This window comes from Staurois parvus, unplaced genomic scaffold, assembly GCF_062004578.1.
Source record: "Staurois parvus isolate SC_StPar_1 unplaced genomic scaffold, SC_StPar_1.0 ptg001099l, whole genome shotgun sequence".
NCBI lineage: Eukaryota > Metazoa > Chordata > Amphibia > Anura > Ranidae > Staurois > Staurois parvus.
Window position 1 is genome coordinate 103513 of NW_028318895.1, and position 16148 is coordinate 119660.

The window sequence follows — 16148 nt, forward strand, 5'->3', positions numbered from 1 at the left end:
GCCATCTTTTAAAAAAAATATCAGGGCCAAAATCTTCCCCTTGATAGTATTCAAGACCAAATGCTGACCAAGACCCAATGTTGATACGTCCCTCAGAGAACTTCCTAGGGTGAATATGTCTAGACTCAAACAATGACAAATATTCCCGATGCGATGGTAGACATAAGAGATCGACTTGTTAGTCTTCAAACATGTAAGAATAACTGAACCAGATATGCCCCTATCCTTCAGAACTTGGGCTTCAAAAACTAGGTTGGTAAAGCCAGCGTCTGTGAAGCTGTAAGGAAGACTGTCCTCTAGGACAGAAGATCCAGGCCCTGCGGAAAAACTTACGGTGCTTCTGCCAGAAGCCGGGTGAAGTCCATGTACCACCCCTACCTTGGCCAGTTTGGTATAATAGGAATCACTGGAATGTCCTCTGTTTCACTCGTGTGAAGCAGATGAGATCAGGCATAGATCAGACTGAACGAATTCCACAGAGTCATCAGAGAACCCGCTGTGAAAGCCAGGAGATTCCTGAAGCTGGACACAAACCTGACCACTTTGTTGTTGAACCTGGTGACCAGTGGGTGTATAGCCAATGTCCGCTCTCTGTGAAATAGGTCTGGAATCAGCTCCAGGTGAAGAGAACACTTTCTAGATTCCAGATGTTGATCACTAAGGAAGTTCCATTGCCAATTTTCAACTCCAGGAATGTAGATGTGAAGTTACACCCTGGCCAGAATCTAATCCTCCTTTCTATGATCTGCAAGACTTCTGGTTCCCTTTGGATGTTCATGTGAGCCACCACTGTGGTGTTGCTCAACTGAATCCTGATGGGATGACCCCATAGTCGAGAAGTCCAGGAGGACCAGGGATAAGTGAATTGATGTGAGCTCCAGAATATTTTCTCTTTTTACATCATAATTAATTTTTTAAAAGGGTTTTTATTTGCAGGTTTTATAACCAAAACATATACACAACACTTACAAGGATAGTCACATACTATGGCACGTGACTATACATCAAGAACCCAACATATTCATAGAGAAGGAGAAGTACAGTTGCAAGAAAAAGTATGTGAACCCCTTGGGATTACGTGGAGTTTTGCATGAATTGGGCATAAAATGAGCTCTGAACATCATCTAAGTCACAACAATAGAAGAACACAGTCTGCTGAACATAATACTACACAAACATTAGATGTTGCCATGGTTTAATTGCACATAACATGTAAACATTCACAGTGCAGGGAGGAAAAAGTATGTGAACCTTTGGACTTAATAACTGGTTGACCCTCCTTTGGCAGCAATAACCTCAACCAAACGTTTCCTGTAGTTGCAGATCAGACCTGCACAACGATCTGGAGTCATTTTGGACCACTCCTCTTCACAAAACTGTTTCAGTGTAGCAATATTCTTGGGATGTCTGGTGTGAATCGCTCTATTAAGGTCATGCCACAGCATTTCAATTGGGTTGAGGTCAGGACTCTGACTGGGCCACTCCAGAAGGCGTATTCTGTGCTGTTGCAGCCATTGTTTTGTTGAATGACTTGTATGCTTTGGGTCATTGTCCTGTTGCATCACCCATCCTCTGCGGAGCTTCAGTTGGCGGACAGATGGTCATACGTTTTCCTACAAAATGTCTTGATAAACTCTGGAATTCATTTTCACATCAATGACAACAATCCGTCCAGGCCCTGAGGCAGCAAAGCAGCCCCAAACCATGATGCTCCCTCCGCCATGTTTCACAGTGGGGATGAGGTTTTGATGTTGGTGTGCTGTGCCTTTTTTTCTCCACACATAGTGTTGTGTGTTCTTCCCAGACAACTCCATCTTGGTTTCATCTGTCCACAGTATATTTTGCCAGTAGTGCTGTGGAACATCCAGGTGCTCTTTTACAAACTTCAAACGTGCTGCAATCTTCTTTTTGGCCAGCAATGGCTTCCTCTGTGGTGTCCTCCCATGTACTCCATTCTTGTTTAATGTTTTCCTTATTGTAGATGTGTCAACAAAAATGTTAGCATGTGCCAGAGATTTCTGTAGGTCTTTAGCTGACACTCTGGGATTCTTCTTTACCTCATGCAGCCATTTTTACAGGACGACCACGCCTAGGGAGAGTAGCAACAGTGCTAAACTTTCTCCATTTGTAGACAGTCTGTCTTACCGTGGACACATGAACATCAAGGCTTTTGGAGATACTTTTGTAACCCTTTCCAGCTTCATGTAAGTCAACAATTCTTGATCGTAGGTCTTCTGAGAGCTCTTTTCTGCGAGGCATGGTTCACATCAGACAGTGCTTGAAACCAGTAAACCCAAAACAGGTGTCAGCAACACATCCAATATCATCACACTGATTGGAGTCAAGGTTGGCTCACTCCTGGCTCCAATTAGCTCTGGGAGAAGTCATTAAGCTAGGGCCTCACATACTTTTTCCTCCCTGCACTGTGAATGTTTACATGTTATGTGCAATTAAACCATGGCAACATCTAATGTTTGTGTAGTATTATGTTCAGCAGACCGTGTTCTTCTATTGTTGTGAGTTAGAAGACGTTCAGAGCACATTTTATGCTCAATTCATGCAAAACTCCACATAATCCCAAGGGGTTCACATACTTTTTCTTGCAACTGTACAATCATTTTCACAAATATAATATGGGTTCTGCAATGAATTAGAATATAGATACTTTTGGCTGACATCTTGCATATCTCTACTATTAGAACCCTCCTACTCAGTCCATATTCAGAGCTTTAACACTCTACCAAGGCTTTATCAAGAAGCAATGTCTAAGGTTGAAGCCCTGGCCACGTCATCGTGCCACCTAGGCCATACCAGGAAATACTTTTGTACCCATCCCTGTTCAGATGTGACTTTATCATATGCTGTTAGCTTCTCAAATTCCTTAATCCACTCTCCCACTGATGGGGCGCACTAGAGACCCACTTTAGTATGACCATTCTGCAAGCCTCAAAGATTGAACCAAGTTGGATGTTCAATGTAACCCAACGTGCAGGTAAGCAGAGAGTTACTTATAAAAGTCCAGAAGACATTGCTCATTTTAGTGATTACTGCGTCCCAGTATCTCAGCAGTTTAGTACACAGGAGGTGCAGGAAATCACCTGGCTCCACACCACATTTGTTGTAGGATGTTAGGTCCTAGGCTATATGAAGAAGTAAGGGGTTGATTTACTAAAGGCAAACAGACAGTGCACTATGCAAGAGCAATTGCTCCAGAGCTTAGTAAATGGGCAGACGCTTTGCTGGCTTCCATCACCCAATCATGTGCAAGCAAAAATGTTTTTTCATTTTTGTTGCGTGCGATTGGGTATTATTTTCAAAGTGAAGCTTCACCTCATTTACTAAGTCCTGGAGCCACTGCAAAGTGCTCAGTCTATTTGCCTTCAGTAAGTCAACACCTAGGGGTTCTATATGCCCTATAGAGAACAAAGAATTGCATTCATCTGTGAGAGGAGGACATGGACTCCAGGGAAATATTTTGAAGCACATCTTCCCAGATTTTACCAGGATATATTACTCAGATCCTCTTCTCCTTGAGACAAGAGTTGACAAGCGTTCTACCTGTGGACACGGGGAATGAGACACATATGAAGGCTTGAAGCAAGAAGGAGCCCTAGATCTATGTATCTGAGATTAATTGGGACTGGATGACTGAAAGTTGTCCCCCGCTCTCTGATTACCTGAACATGCTGTGCTGGAGAGATCTTGGACTTGCTTTGGCTGCGCCATCCGCCATTTCACCACAACATCTTCCTGGGTCACATTGCTGCATGGAGTGCACTGGACTCTTTGTATTTATACCATTTAAAGTGTCACCACCCCACTACTTGGTGGCCAAGGCAGAGGAACACCAGAACCCTGGGACAGAATTAAAGGTCACCCAGCAACCTGGCCCAGAATTAAAGGTCACCCAGCACCCTGGCCCAGAATTAAAGGTCACCCAACACCCTGGGCCAGAATTAAAGGTCACCCAGCACCCTGGGCCAGAATTAAAGGTCACCCAGCACCCTGGGCCAGAATTAAAGGTCACCCAACACCCATGGGCCAGAATTAAAGGTCACCCAGCAACCTGGCCCAGAATTAAAGGTCACCCAGCACCCTGGGCCAGAATTAAAGGTCACCCAGCAACCTGGGCCAGAATTAAAGGTCACCCAGCACCCTGGGCCAGAATTAAAGGTCATCCAGCACCCTGGGCCGGAATTAAAGGTCACCCAGCAACCTGGCCCAGAATTAAAGGTCACCCAGCACCCTGGGCCAGAATTAAAGGTCACCCAGCACCCTGGGCCGGAATTAAAGGTCACCCAGCACCCTGGGCCGGAATTAAAGGTCACCCAGCACCCAGGGCCAGAATTAAAGGTCACCCAACACCCTGGGCCAGAATTAAAGGTCACCCAACACCCTGGGCCAGAATTAAAGGTCACCCAACACCCTGGGCCGGAATTAAAGGTCACCCAGCACCCTGGGCCGGAATTAAAGGTCACCCAACACCCTGGGACAGAATTAAAGGTCACCCAGCACCCTGGGCCGGAAAGGTCACCCAACACCCTGGGCCAGAATTAAAGGTCACCCAACACCCTGGGCCAGAATTAAAGGTCACCCAACACCCTGGGCCAGAATTAAAGGTCACCCAACACCCTGGGCCAGAATTAAAGGTCACCCAACACCCTGGGCCAGAATTAAAGGTCACCCAGCACCCTGGGCGAGAATTAAAGGTCACCCAACACCCTGGGCAAAAATTAAAGGTCACCCAGCACCCATGGGCCAGAATTAAAGGTCACCCAACACCCTGGGCCAGAATTAAAGGTCACCCAACACCCTGGGCCAGAATTAAAGGTCACCCAGCACCCTGGGCCAGAATTAAAGGTCACCCAACACCCTGGGCCAGAATTAAAGGTCACCCAACACCCTGGGCCAGAATTAAAGGTCACCCAGCACCCTGGGCCGGAATTAAAGGTCACCCAACACCCTGGGACAGAATTAAAGGTCACCCAGCACCCTGGGCCGGAAAGGTCACCCAACACCCTGGGCCAGAATTAAAGGTCACCCAACACCCTGGGCCAGAATTAAAGGTCACCCAACACCCTGGGCCAGAATTAAAGGTCACCCAACACCCTGGACCAGAATTAAAGGTCACCCAGCACCCTGGGCCAGAATTAAAGGTCACCCAACACCCTGGGCCAGAATTAAAGGTCACCCAGCACCCATGGGCCAGAATTAAAGGTCACCCAACACCCTGGGCCAGAATTAAAGGTCACCCAACACCCTGGGCCAGAATTAAAGGTCACCCAGCACCCTGGGCCAGAATTAAAGGTCACCCAGCACCCTGGGCCAGAATTAAAGGTCACCCAACACCCTGGGCCAGAATTAAAGGTCACCCAGCACCCTGGGCCGGAATTAAAGGTCACCCAGCAACCTGGGCCAGAATTAAAGGTCACTCAGCACTCTGGGCCAGAATTAAAAGGTCACATGCCCTGTATGTACCGCAGCAGATGAGAGTAGAAAGGAGAGGAAAGAAGGCAATGCAAATAAAAGAAGAGAACAGAGATAGCAGAGAAAATCAGAGGAGAGGAGGGAAGAGGAGTGAAGAAGATAGAAGAGGAAAAAAGAGAAGTGGAGAAGAGAAGACAAATGGAGAGAAGTGCAACAAAGTGGAGAATGAAGAGAGCAGAGAAGGATAGCACAGAAATGAGAAGGGGACAGCAGTGCAGAGAAGGGGAATGAAGAGTAGAGAAGAGATAACAGAGGAGATGAAAAATGAGGAAAGAAGAAAACAGGAAAGAAGGAGAAGAGTACAGAAATGAGAGGAGGAGAGGACAGAAGAGAAGGAGAAGAGTACAAAAATAAGAGGAGAGGAGTACAAAAATGAGAAGAGGAGAGGAGAGAAGGAGAAGAGTACAGAAAAGAGAAGAGGAGAGGAAAGAAGAAGAGTACAGAAATGAGAAGAGGAGAGGTGAGAAGAAGAGTACAGAAATGAGAAGATGAGAGAAGTGCAGAGAAGGGGAATGAAGATTAGGGAATAGATGACAGAGGAGATTAGAAATGAAGAAAGAAGAGAGGAGAGCAGGGAAGAGGAGAAAAGGGAGAAGCATACAGAAATGAGAGGAGGAGATGAGAGAAGGAGAATGGTACAGAAATGAGAAGAGGAGAGGAGAGGAGAGAAGAAGAGTACAGAAATAAGAAGAGGAGAGATGGAGAATGGTACAGAAATGAGAAGAGGAGAAGAGAGAAAGGAACAGAAATGAGAGAAGGAAAGAGATTATGAAAAGTACAGAAATTAGAAGATAATAGGAGAGAAGGAGAAGAGAACAGAAAAGAGAAGATGAGAGGAGAGCAGGTGAGTACAGAAATGAGAAGAGGACAGAAGTGCAGAGAAGGGGAATGAAGAGTAGGGAGGAGATGACAGAGGAGATGAGAGAAGAGGAAGGAAGGACAAGAGGACAGCAGGGAAGAGGAAAGAAGGAGAGGAACACAGAAATGAGGGGAGGAGAGAAGAAGAGTACAAAATCAAGAAGAGGAGAAAAGGAGAATGGTACAGAAATGAGAACTGGAGAGGAGGAAAAGAGTACAGAAATGAGAAAAGGAGAAGAGAGAAAGTAACAGAAATGAGAGGAGGAGAGGAGATGAAGAGAAAAGTACAGAAATTAGAAGACAATAGGAGAGAAAGAGAAGAGCACATAAATGAGAAGAGAGGAGAGATGGAGAAGAGTATATAAATGAGAAGCGGAGAGGACAGAAGTGCAGAAAAGAGGGAATGAAGAGCAGGGAAGAGATGAGAGAAGAGGAAAGTGGAGAGGAGATGTAATTATGAGGGTTTCATTGCCATTTTCTAGTCTATGATTTGAGGATTCCTCTTCTCATGACCCTGTCCCACCACATAGATGAGTGAGAGGAGGAATCATTCTGTGGACTCACCATGAGCCGTCCGGTCCAGCTGTCCAGCCAGTCTCCGCATGTCCTCTTCAGACTCTCTATGTCCCCATGTTCCCAGCTGTCCCAGGTTGTCACCTGCCTCCCAAGAAAGCCATGTGGGTCTTCTACACCAATGTCCTTGAAGAGGTTGAGGAATCTTCCTCTATTCCAACCAAAGACAATCAAAATAAGTAACTGGATAGAAGACAACTAAACAAGCAAACCTCCATACAGTTCGATAATAAGATCTCCGTTCATTGCTTTGTGTATACAGTAGAGTTACTAGGGAAACAAACCTTATTGACTAAATCAACCCAAAAACGTTTACATGAAATCATCAGAATTTGGTGAGCCTCAGTACTAGATATAAATATAGGAGGCCCTCTCATTGCCCCCCCTTTCCTTACCGAGTTTGAAAAACTATGTCTATTGACAGAGGTAGTTCCTCATGGAATTTCTCATTCATACCACATTCTAGCGTATCACCCGACCTTCATCTCCCGCGGTATCTCGCCAAGTAGGAACAAGACTTAAATACTACTTGTTCCAACCATCATAGAGACAGAATAAACCGATACCCTCCATAATACCTCTACTAAGTTTCATAAGACTTGGGACCCCTGGATTAAAGACGCGTCCCCTCTGGGTTAAGACCGAATCGAAACCCCCTTTGCAGCTGAGATGATCCTGTCCTCCTCTTTTTCTGCTCTACCTTTTGTCCTCCTTTTCATTCTTGGCATTACCTTAATATACGGTATTGTTTTTGCCCACATGGTGCTCTATATGGGCTGAGTGAGGAGCTAGAGGATGCTTTTAGTCGCATTAGGTTCAGCTCCTATTTGACCAGATTGTACTTCTGCTATCCTCGGGCAGATGACATTTATTGTAGGCCTACTGACCATAGAAGATTTACACACGTGTTATCCTCCCTCCCCATGTACATTTAGGTATGTCAATAATTTGCACTGAATACCTTTCTGTTATATGATGATTGTTTTTTCTTTTTTTTTCTGTCACTCTATGAAGCTTGACTTGATAGAGCATTTTCTATACTGTATTGTTTAAAACTTTAATAAACTCTTTGAAATACAAAGAGACAGAATAATACAAATGATGCATGAGGCATCTATCCAGTGGAGATGGGATACAAAATCCTGGCTAGATGGTTAGAATGTCCTCCATGAAGTATTCCCCCCGAGCTCCCTGGTGTGCTGGAGATGCTGGGATGGGTCAATGTCCCATGTCTTCTGGTCTTGTCCAGTGCTCCAAGACTTTTGGAAGCAAGTCAAACAGTGGAATCTGAAATGAACAGATATCCAAATGCCTGACAATGTAGCAGTTTTCCTCCTCCTGAGATACTCCTATGTCAATGAAACGCTAGAAGTGGTCTCTGCTGCTACATTTACTTCTGGTGGAAAAGAGTTGCGTCCCCTTATTTTGGAAACAAACAGCTTCTCCCCCTTGGTTTGCCAAGACTAATCAAATTAAAGGGGTGGAAGAAACTATTGCCCCGGCAAATCAGATTGTTTCCAAAAAAGGTGGTTCTACTGAACTGAATTCACTTCCTCTCCTGGATATTGGGATATTATGGGCTCTTAAGACTCAAGCATGACTTGATTGGTCAAAATATACGACGCAGTGGGTGACCCTGGGAAGAGCACAGAGAATGCCCGTCTTCTACTGCACATGCATTTTTACCTGTCCCATTCTCCCTCCCCCTCTACACTGACCCCTCCCTCCAACCCCCCCCCCCCCCCCACACACACACACACCCTTTTTGTTTTTTGGGGGGTATTAAGGGACAGTGGAAGTCAGACTCTTTATTGGCAGCCTGCAAACTGAGTGGCCAGACGTGAACCAAAGCTGGGAGGTGCTTCTTCTATTCCTTGCCTAAACTGAACGTATTAGCAGCACTTCTCAAGTGAGGTTGTCAGATTTCTCTGTTTACATTCTTAAGATCTTTTTATTCTTTTACAGATATCAAATTGTCAATATTTTTGCTTTTTTTCTTTGTAAGTTTGAAAACGATAAGGATTTGAGAAAATAAATAATTACTGGCATATTTTTCCTCTCACGTCTGAATTTAAACAACCGTGTATTTTATTACTTGCTGTGATTTGGACAATATGGTATATTTATGGGAATCTCCTCCAATAGTCATCACATTCAGCTGTATTGGCACAGCCAGTGGCAGAGACTCTTCTCCTTCATTCTGCTGCAGAGGAATCTGAGGGGAAGGTCTGATAGTGGGGACCCCCTTGTCTGCTAGTCTAGTCCAATGGTGAGAAAGAAGGTGATGCCGACAGAATTAGAAATAAATGATTCAGTTTATCCAGGACTAAATGCTTCATCATATTAATTATCATGTAAATGTATCTATGCCATGTAACAAAGCAGACTGATACATGTGACTGTTAGTGACTCCATTGATGAATACATTGTATCGATCCGTAGTCCATGATATCATGTAAATGTATCTATGCCATGTAACAAAGCAGACTGATACATGTGACTGTTAGTGACTCCATTGATGAATACATTGTATCGATCCGTAGTCCATGATATCATGTAAATGTATCTATGCCATGTAACAAAGCAGACTGATACATGTGACTGTTAGTGACTCCATTGATGAATACATTGTATCGATCCGTAGTCCATGATATCATGTAAATGTATCTATGCCATGTAACAAAGCAGACTGATACATGTGACTGTTAGTGACTCCATTGATGAATACATTGTATCGATCCGTAGTCCATGATATCATGTAAATGTATCTATGCCATGTAACAAAGCAGACTGATACATGTGACTGTTAGTGACTCCATTGATGAATACATTGTATCGATCCGTAGTCCATGATATCATGTAAATGTATCTATGCCATGTAACAAAGCAGACTGATACATGTGACTGTTAGTGACTCCATTGATGAATACATTGTATCGATCCGTAGTCCATGATATCATGTAAATGTATCTATGCCATGTAACAAAGCAGACTGATACATGTGACTGTTAGTGACTCCATTGATGAATACATTGTATCGATCCGTAGTCCATGATATCATGTAAATGTATCTATGCCATGTAACAAAGCAGACTGATACATGTGACTGTTAGTGACTCCATTGATGAATACATTGTATCGATCCGTAGTCCATGATATCATGTAAATGTATCTATGCCATGTAACAAAGCAGACTGATACATGTGACTGTTAGTGACTCCATTGATGAATACATTGTATCGATCCGTAGTCCATGACATCATGTAAATGTATCTATGCCATGTAACAAAGCAGACTGATACATGTGACTGTTAGTGACTCCATTGATGAATACATTGTATCGATCCGTAGTCCATGATATGTAAATGTATCTATGCCATGTAACAAAGCAGACTGATACATGTGACTGTTAGTGACTCCATTGATGAATACATTGTATCGATCCGTAGTCCATGATATCATGTAAATGTATCTATGCCATGTAACAAAGCAGACTGATACACGTGACTGTTAGTGACTCCATTGATGAATACATTGTATCGATCCGTAGTCCATGATATCATGTAAATGTATCTATGCCATGTAACAAAGCAGACTGATACATGTGACTGTTAGTGACTCCATTGATGAATACATTGTATCGATCCGTAGTCCATGATATCATGTAAATGTATCTATGCCATGTAACAAAGCAGACTGATACATGTGACTGTTAGTGACTCCATTGATGAATACATTGTATCGATCCGTAGTCCATGACATCATGTAAATGTATCTATGCCATACAACAAAGCAGACTGATACATGTGACTGTTAGTGACTCCATTGATGAATACATTGTATCGATCCGTAGTCCATGATGTCATGTAAATGTATCTATACCATGTAACAAAGCAGACTGATACATGTGACTGTTAGTGACTCCATTGATGAATACATTGTATCGATCCGTAGTCCATGATATCATGTAAATGTATCTATGCCATGTAACAAAGCAGACTGATACATGTGACTGTTAGTGACTTCATTGATGAATACATTGTATCGATCCGTAGTCCATGATATCATGTAAATGTATCTATGCCATGTAACAAAGCAGACTGATACATGTGACTGTTAGTGACTCCATTGATGAATACATTGTATCGATCCGTAGTCCATGACATCATGTAAATGTATCTATGCCATACAACAAAGCAGACTGATACATGTGACTGTTAGTGACTCCATTGATGAATACATTGTATCGATCCGTAGTCCATGATGTCATGTAAATGTATCTATACCATGTAACAAAGCAGACTGATACATGTGACTGTTAGTGACTCCATTGATGAATACATTGTATCGATCCGTAGTCCATGATATCATGTAAATGTATCTATGCCATGTACAAAGCAGACTGATACATGTGACTGTTAGTGACTTCATTGATGAATACATTGTATCGATCCGTAGTCCATGATGTCATGTAAATGTATCTATGCCATGTAACAAAGCAGACTGATACATGTGACTGTTAGTGACTCATTGATGAATACATTGTATCGATCCGTAGTCCATGATATCATGTAAATGTATCTATGCCATGTAACAAAGCAGACTGATACACGTGACTGTTAGTGACTCCATTGATGAATACATTGTATCGATCCGTAGTCCATGATATCATGTAAATGTATCTATGACATGTAACAAAGCAGACTGATACATGTGACTGTTAGTGACTCCATTGATGAATACATTGTATCGATCCGTAGTCCATGATATCATGTAAATGTATCTATGCCATGTAACAAAGCAGACTGATACATGTGACTGTTAGTGACTCCATTGATGAATACATTGTATCGATCCGTAGTCCATGATATCATGTAAATGTATCTATGCCATGTAACAAAGCAGACTGATACATGTGACTGTTAGTGACTCCATTGATGAATACATTGTATCGATCCGTAGTCCATGATATCATGTAAATGTATCTATGCCATGTAACAAAGCAGACTGATACACGTGACTGTTAGTGACTCCATTGATGAATACATTGTATCGATCCGTAGTCCATGATATCATGTAAATGTATCTATGCCATGTAACAAAGCAGACTGATACATGTGACTGTTAGTGACTCCATTGATGAATACATTGTATTGATCCGTAGTCCATGATATGTAAATGTATCTATGCCATGTAACAAAGCAGACTGATACATGTGACTCTTAGTGACTCCATTGATGAATACATTGTATCGATCCGTAGTCCATGATATCATGTAAATGTATCTATACCATGTAACAAAGCAGACTGATACACGTGACTGTTAGTGACTCCATTGATGAATACATTGTATCGATCCGTAGTCCATGATATGTAAATGTATCTATACCATGTAACAAAGCAGACTGATACATGTGACTGTTAGTGACTCCATTGATGAATACATTGTATAGATCCGTAGTCCATGATGTCATGTAAATGTATCTATGCCATGTAACAAAGCAGACTGATACATGTGACTGTTAGTGACTCCATTGATGAATACATTGTATCGATCCGTAGTCCATGATATCATGTAAATGTATCTATGCCATGTAACAAAGCAGACTGATACATGTGACTGTTAGTGACTCCATTGATGAATACATTGTATCGATCCGTAGTCCATGATATGTAAATGTATCTATGCCATGTAACAAAGCAGACTGATACATGTGACTGTTAGTGACTCCATTGATGAATACATTGTATCGATCCGTAGTCCATGATATGTAAATGTATCTATGCCATGTAACAAAGCAGACTGATACATGTGACTGTTAGTGACTCCATTGATGAATACATTGTATCGATCCGTAGTCCATGATATCATGTAAATGTATCTATGCCATGTAACAAAGCAGACTGATACACGTGACTGTTAGTGACTCCATTGATGAATACATTGTATCGATCCGTAGTCCATGATATGTAAATGTATCTATACCATGTAACAAAGCAGACTGATACATGTGACTGTTAGTGACTCCATTGATGAATACATTGTATAGATCCGTAGTCCATGATGTCATGTAAATGTATCTATGCCATGTAACAAAGCAGACTGATACATGTGACTGTTAGTGACTCCATTGATGAATACATTGTATCGATCCGTAGTCCATGATATCATGTAAATGTATCTATGCCATGTAACAAAGCAGACTGATACATGTGACTGTTAGTGACTCCATTGATGAATACATTGTATCGATCCGTAGTCCATGATATGTAAATGTATCTATGCCATGTAACAAAGCAGACTGATACATGTGACTGTTAGTGACTCCATTGATGAATACATTGTATCGATCCGTAGTCCATGATATGTAAATGTATCTATGCCATGTAACAAAGCAGACTGATACATGTGACTGTTAGTGACTCCATTGATGAATACATTGTATCGATCCGTAGTCCATGATATGTAAATGTATCTATGCCATGTAACAAAGCAGACTGATACATGTGACTGTTAGTGACTCCATTGATGAATACATTGTATCGATCCGTAGTCCATGACATCATGTAAATGTATCTATGCCATGTAACAAAGCAGAGGTGTGTGTGTCTGTAGAGTGTGTACCTACCTGTGTGGTGGGTGTGTCTGTAGACAGAGACATGTACCTACCTGTGTGGTGGGTGTGTCTGCAGAGAGATGCATACCTACCTGTGTGGTGGGTGTGTCTGTAGAGAGAGATGTACCTACCTGTGTGGTGGGTGTATCTGCAGAGAGATGCATACCTACCTGTGTGGTGGGTGTGTCTGTAGAGAGAGATGTACCTACCTGTGTGGTGGGTGTGTCTGTAGAGAGATGCATACCTACCTGTGTGGTGGGTGTGTCTGTAGACAGAGACGTGTACCTACCTTTGTGGTGGGTGTGTCTGCAGAGAGATGCATACCTACCTGTGTGGTGGGTGTGTCTGTAGACAGAGACGTGTACCTACCTGTGTGGTGGGTGTGTCTGTAGAGAGAGATGTACCTACCTGTGTGATGGTTGTATCTGCAGAGAGATGCATACCTACCTGTGTGGTGGGTGTGTCTGTAGAGAGAGATGTACCTACCTGTGTGGTGGGTGTCTGTAGAGAGAGAGATGTGTACCTACCTGTGTGATGGGTGTGTCTGCAGAGAGATGCACACCTACCTGTGTGGTGGGTGTGTCTGTAGAGAGAGATGTACCTACCTGTGTGGTGGGTGTGTCTGTAGAGAGAGATGTGTACCTACCTGTGTGATGGGTGTGTCTGCAGAGAGATGCATACCTACCTGTGTGGTAGGTGTGTCTGTAGACAGAGACGTGTACCTACCTGTGTGGTGGGTGTGTCTGCAGAGAGATGCATACCTACCTGTGTGGTGGGTGTGTCTGTAGAGAGAGAGATGTACCTACCTGTGTGGTGGGTGTGTCTGTAGAGAGGTGTACCTACCTGTGTGGTGGGTGTGTCTGTAGACAGAGACGTGTACCTACCTGTGTGGTGGGTGTGTCTGCAGAGAGATGCATACCTACCTGTGTGGTGGGTGTGTCTGTAGAGAGAGATGTACCTACCTGTGTGATGGTTGTATCTGCAGAGAGATGCATACCTACCTGTGTGGTGGGTGTGTCTGTAGAGAGAGATGTACCTACCTGTGTGGTGGGTGTGTCTGTAGAGAGGTGTACCTACCTGTGTGGTGGGTGTGTCTGTAGAGAGAGACATGTACCTACCTGTGTGATGGGTGTGTCTGCAGAGAGATGCATACCTACCTGTGTGATGGTTGTATCTGCAGAGAGATGCATACCTACCTGTGTGGTGGGTGTGTCTGTAGAGAGAGATGTACCTACCTGTGTGGTGGGTGTGTCTGTAGAGAGATATGTGTACCTACCTGTGTGATGGGTGTGTCTGCAGAGAGATGCATACCTACCTGTGTGGTGGGTGTGTCTGTAGAGAGAGATGTACCTACCTGTGTGGTGGGTGTGTCTGTAGAGAGGTGTACCTACCTGTGTGGTGGGTGTGTCTGTAGAGAGAGACATGTACCTACCTGTGTGATGGGTGTGTCTGTAGAGAGACGTGTACCTACCTGTGTGAAGGGTGTGTCTGTAGAGAGACGTGTACCTACCTGTGTGAAGGGTGTGTCTGTAGAGAGACGTGTACCTACCTGTGTGAAGGGTGTGTCTGTAGAGAGACGTGTACCTACCTGTGTGAAGGGTGTGTCTGTAGAGAGACGTGTACCTACCTGTGTGAAGGGTGTGTCTGTAGAGAGACGTGTACCTACCTGTGTGAAGGGTGTGTCTGTAGAGAGACGTGTACCTACCTGTGTGGTGGGTGTGTCTGTAGAGAGAGAGACGTGTACCTACCTGTGTGATGGGTGTGTCTGTAGAGAGACGTGTACCTACCTGTGTGAAGGGTGTGTCTGTAGAGAGACGTGTACCTACCTGTGTGAAGGGTGTGTCTGCACACAGGTCACTAGGAGTTCCAGTATCAGCTCTCTTCTCCCACCAGACAGCTGGATGAGGAAATGCAGACAGAACCAGAGAAAGTCCAGATCTTCCACCTCCTAGGACATGACATAACAGGTGGCTTCAATGATTGCCTCCTCACATACATTTCTCCCCTCCACCTCATGGCTGATACATACGTGTTACCTCCTCGCTCCTCAGATGTCGCATACAGGTTCCCTTCTCTCTCCACAGCTGACACATACATGTTCACTTCTCTCTCCTCGGCTGGTACATACATGTTCCCTCTTTGCTCCTCGGCTGTCACATACATGTTCCTTACTCTCTCCACAGCTGACACATACATGTTCCCTCCTCTCTCCTCGGCTGGTACATACATGTTCCCTCTTTGCTCCTCGGCTGTCACATACATGTTCCTTACTCTCTCCTCAGCTGACATATACATGTTCCCTCCTCACTCATCAGCTGTCACATACATGTTCCCTACTTTCTTTGTGGCTGACATATACATGTTCCCTCCTCTCTCCACAGCTGACACATACATGTTCCCTCCTCTCTCCTCTGCTGACATATACATGTTCCCTCCTCTCTCCTCTGCTGACATATACATGTTCCCTCCTCTCTCCTCTGCTGGTACATACATGTTCCCTCTTTGCTCCTCGGCTGTCACATACATGTTCCCTCCTCTCTCCTCTGCTGACATATACATGTTCCCTACTCTCTCCTCAGCTGACATATACGTGTTCCCTCCTCACTCATCAGC

At 43.8% G+C, this 16148-nt stretch overlaps 1 protein-coding gene across 1 annotated transcript in view; it reads right to left on the minus strand.

Moving 5' to 3' along the window:
* The window catches only part of LOC149440263 (uncharacterized), a 65928-nt gene that overhangs the window by 19441 nt on the left and 30339 nt on the right, over positions 1–16148 (minus strand). The window contains exons 5-6 of the mRNA XM_089658845.1: positions 15362–15483; positions 6910–7069 (exon numbers count right to left, since the gene is read on the minus strand). Of these exons, the coding sequence (XP_089514971.1) occupies positions 6910–7069; positions 15362–15483 (282 nt within the window). The remainder of the gene's footprint in view (positions 1–6909; positions 7070–15361; positions 15484–16148) is intronic.